The following is a 2275-nucleotide window of genomic DNA, read 5'->3' on the forward strand; positions in this document are numbered from 1 at the left end:
TAGACAGCCTGCTATTCCATACTTAACATCTATGGTCATATGTCTGTCTTGAGGATACTATCAACACATCAATAAGGTAAGGTGGAACTGGAATACCAAACAGAATCTTATCTGACTGAGTGGCGGGGGGTTAGAAAATGCAAATGGTTTGGCTACCTCCTGCACATGTTGTCTGTCAAAAGGCTGCATGACATTAAATGATCTCGATTAAGAAAGAAATACAGCAGCCACGCTCCAGACTGAGCTGAAATCCCACGCGGCTTCCATTTGTAGCATGTTTACATATCGACCCAAGTGACACCGGCAGCCGGCAGGCATCCCCACTTTAAGATGCCTGGGATGAGAGCCAGGCCCCAGCCCTTTAATCAATAACGAGACTGAGAGTGTACAAAATGGAACCAAATGAGGGTCAATGTGGTTCCATTCGTACACTCTCAAAGTTAAATTGATTAACACTTGAGTTTGCTCAGTGGTGTAAAGTAACTAAGTACATTTACTCAAGTACTGTACTTAGTACAATTTTGATTTTTTTTTTTTTTTACTTTACTGGAGTATTTCCAATTTTCTGTACTTTTACTTCTACTCCACTACATCTCAGAGGCAAATATTTTACTCCACTGCAATTATTTGAAAACTTTAGTTAGTTACTTTGTAGATTTTGATTAAAATTACAAAACATATATTAACCATATAGGTTCATGTTGGCCACTTGAAAATAGCAGCTCACAATGTCTAGCAAGATCTTTATACATTTGAAACATTTGAAAACTTGTGAAATGGGACATTCTGCATTATGAGTATTCTACTTTTGGTACTTTAAGTACATTTTGATACCAATACCTTTGTACTTTTACTCAAGGGGATTTTGAATACCGGACTTTCACTTGTAACATCCTCAGGGTATTTCTACATTGCAGTATTGATACTTTTACTTAAGTAAAAAATGTAAGTATGCTACTTCTTCCACCACTACTTACCACTCTGCCGGTGTGCCTCTCGATGGCTTTCTTCACCTTGCCGTAGGTGCCTCTGCCCAGGGTCTCCAGCAGCTCGTAGCGGTGCTTCAGGTTGTGCTTGTGGTGGTGCTTCTTCACGGAGGAGCCGTTGGACCATGACTCCTCCGGCGGGGAGGAGGGGGAGGAACCGTCAACGGGACCACCTGGACCACCGGGATGGTCCACAGGTAACGGAGGGTGATGCTGGTCCTCCTCCTGGTCCTCCTGCATCCAGGTCTGTGTGAGCTCCGGACTCGGGCCGGCCTCGGCGCTGCTGCTGCCTCCGCTGGAGCGCCGACGCGCGTGGAGCCTCGCGTGGTGCATGGTCTCCATCGTCATCTAATCGATGGATGATCAATAAATCAGCGACGTTTTTCAATGCAACACTTCCCCCCCGCAAGTTGTCCCGTCTCTCTACGGACCATGCGTGAGGATAGAGCCTTACACTCGCGTGCATCTGCAGGGTTTAAAGGGGTGTCAAGGCGTTGTCCCCCCTTTGTGTGCAGCAGCGATTATGGAAATTCAGTTGATGCTGTCAAAAAAAAAGGGGAGCTTCCATCCGATCCACGCACCCCATGCATAAATCCCCGAGACTGAGAAACAGCGGCGGGTGCACACACACACACACACACACACACAAAACAACCCAAACCCAGCGTTTTTTCTTTTAGTATATATAGAGCTTCTCGTCTTCTCAAAGCATCCACGGCTTTTCCAATGCGGAGCCTGCTCTGGAGATCAACTTGCTGAATCAACACCTCTGGGTGCTGCTGTCTGTGTGTGTGTTTGGGTGATGATGAGGTTTATTCCATGAGCTCCGTTTCAAGCAGCAGACTCAGAGCCTATAATATCCTCTCCTCTCCTCTCAGTCTCTCCTCTCCTTCTCACACACTGAGGAGGAGGAGGAGGGAGGAGGAGGAGGAGGAGGGGGGCGTGGACCACAGGCTGTAGTAGGGACCGGGGGCGGGGTTTAGGAAGCACGCTGTGTTTTGTGCGTGTGCGCGCGCGCTTGTGGCTTGTGATTCGATTGATTGTGTGTGATAAACCTACAATCGACTACACACTTCTTAGATATGTAACTTAAGGGATAATTGTCGCCGCGCCAGTAGCTTGTTGAGAAATAACACTGGATGATTAAACACTGAGGCGAAGCCAAGGTGTTTAATGATCCTGGAGGAAACTTAGCGGAACTTCTTATGTTGTTTATAATATACCAATTATTTGTTTACTAACATTGAGACGGGATGCACAGGTGATTGTTTCATGCAATAAATTCTCAA

General features: G+C 46.2%; 1 protein-coding gene across 2 annotated transcripts in view; it reads right to left on the reverse strand.

Annotated features, from left to right (window-relative positions):
* LOC308079519 (NUAK family SNF1-like kinase 1) overlaps nucleotides 1-1576 on the reverse strand; it is a 19592-nt gene extending 18016 nt beyond the window's left edge. The window contains exons 1-2 of one of the 2 annotated variants that reach the window (XM_080421067.1): nucleotides 1441-1570; nucleotides 978-1334 (exon numbers count right to left, since the gene is read on the reverse strand). In XM_080421067.1, the coding sequence (XP_080277193.1) occupies nucleotides 978-1334; nucleotides 1441-1452 (369 nt within the window). In that variant the 5' untranslated portion in view covers nucleotides 1453-1570. Of the gene's footprint in view, nucleotides 1-977 lie in introns of both variants that reach the window. The other variant, XM_080421068.1, reaches the window with a different exon arrangement.
* Nucleotides 1577-2275: the final 699 nt, after the last annotated feature.

The sequence above is a fragment of the Gymnoscopelus braueri genome (assembly GCF_963280865.1).
Source record: "Gymnoscopelus braueri genome assembly, chromosome: 23".
NCBI classification, from domain to species: Eukaryota; Metazoa; Chordata; class Actinopteri; order Myctophiformes; family Myctophidae; genus Gymnoscopelus; species Gymnoscopelus braueri.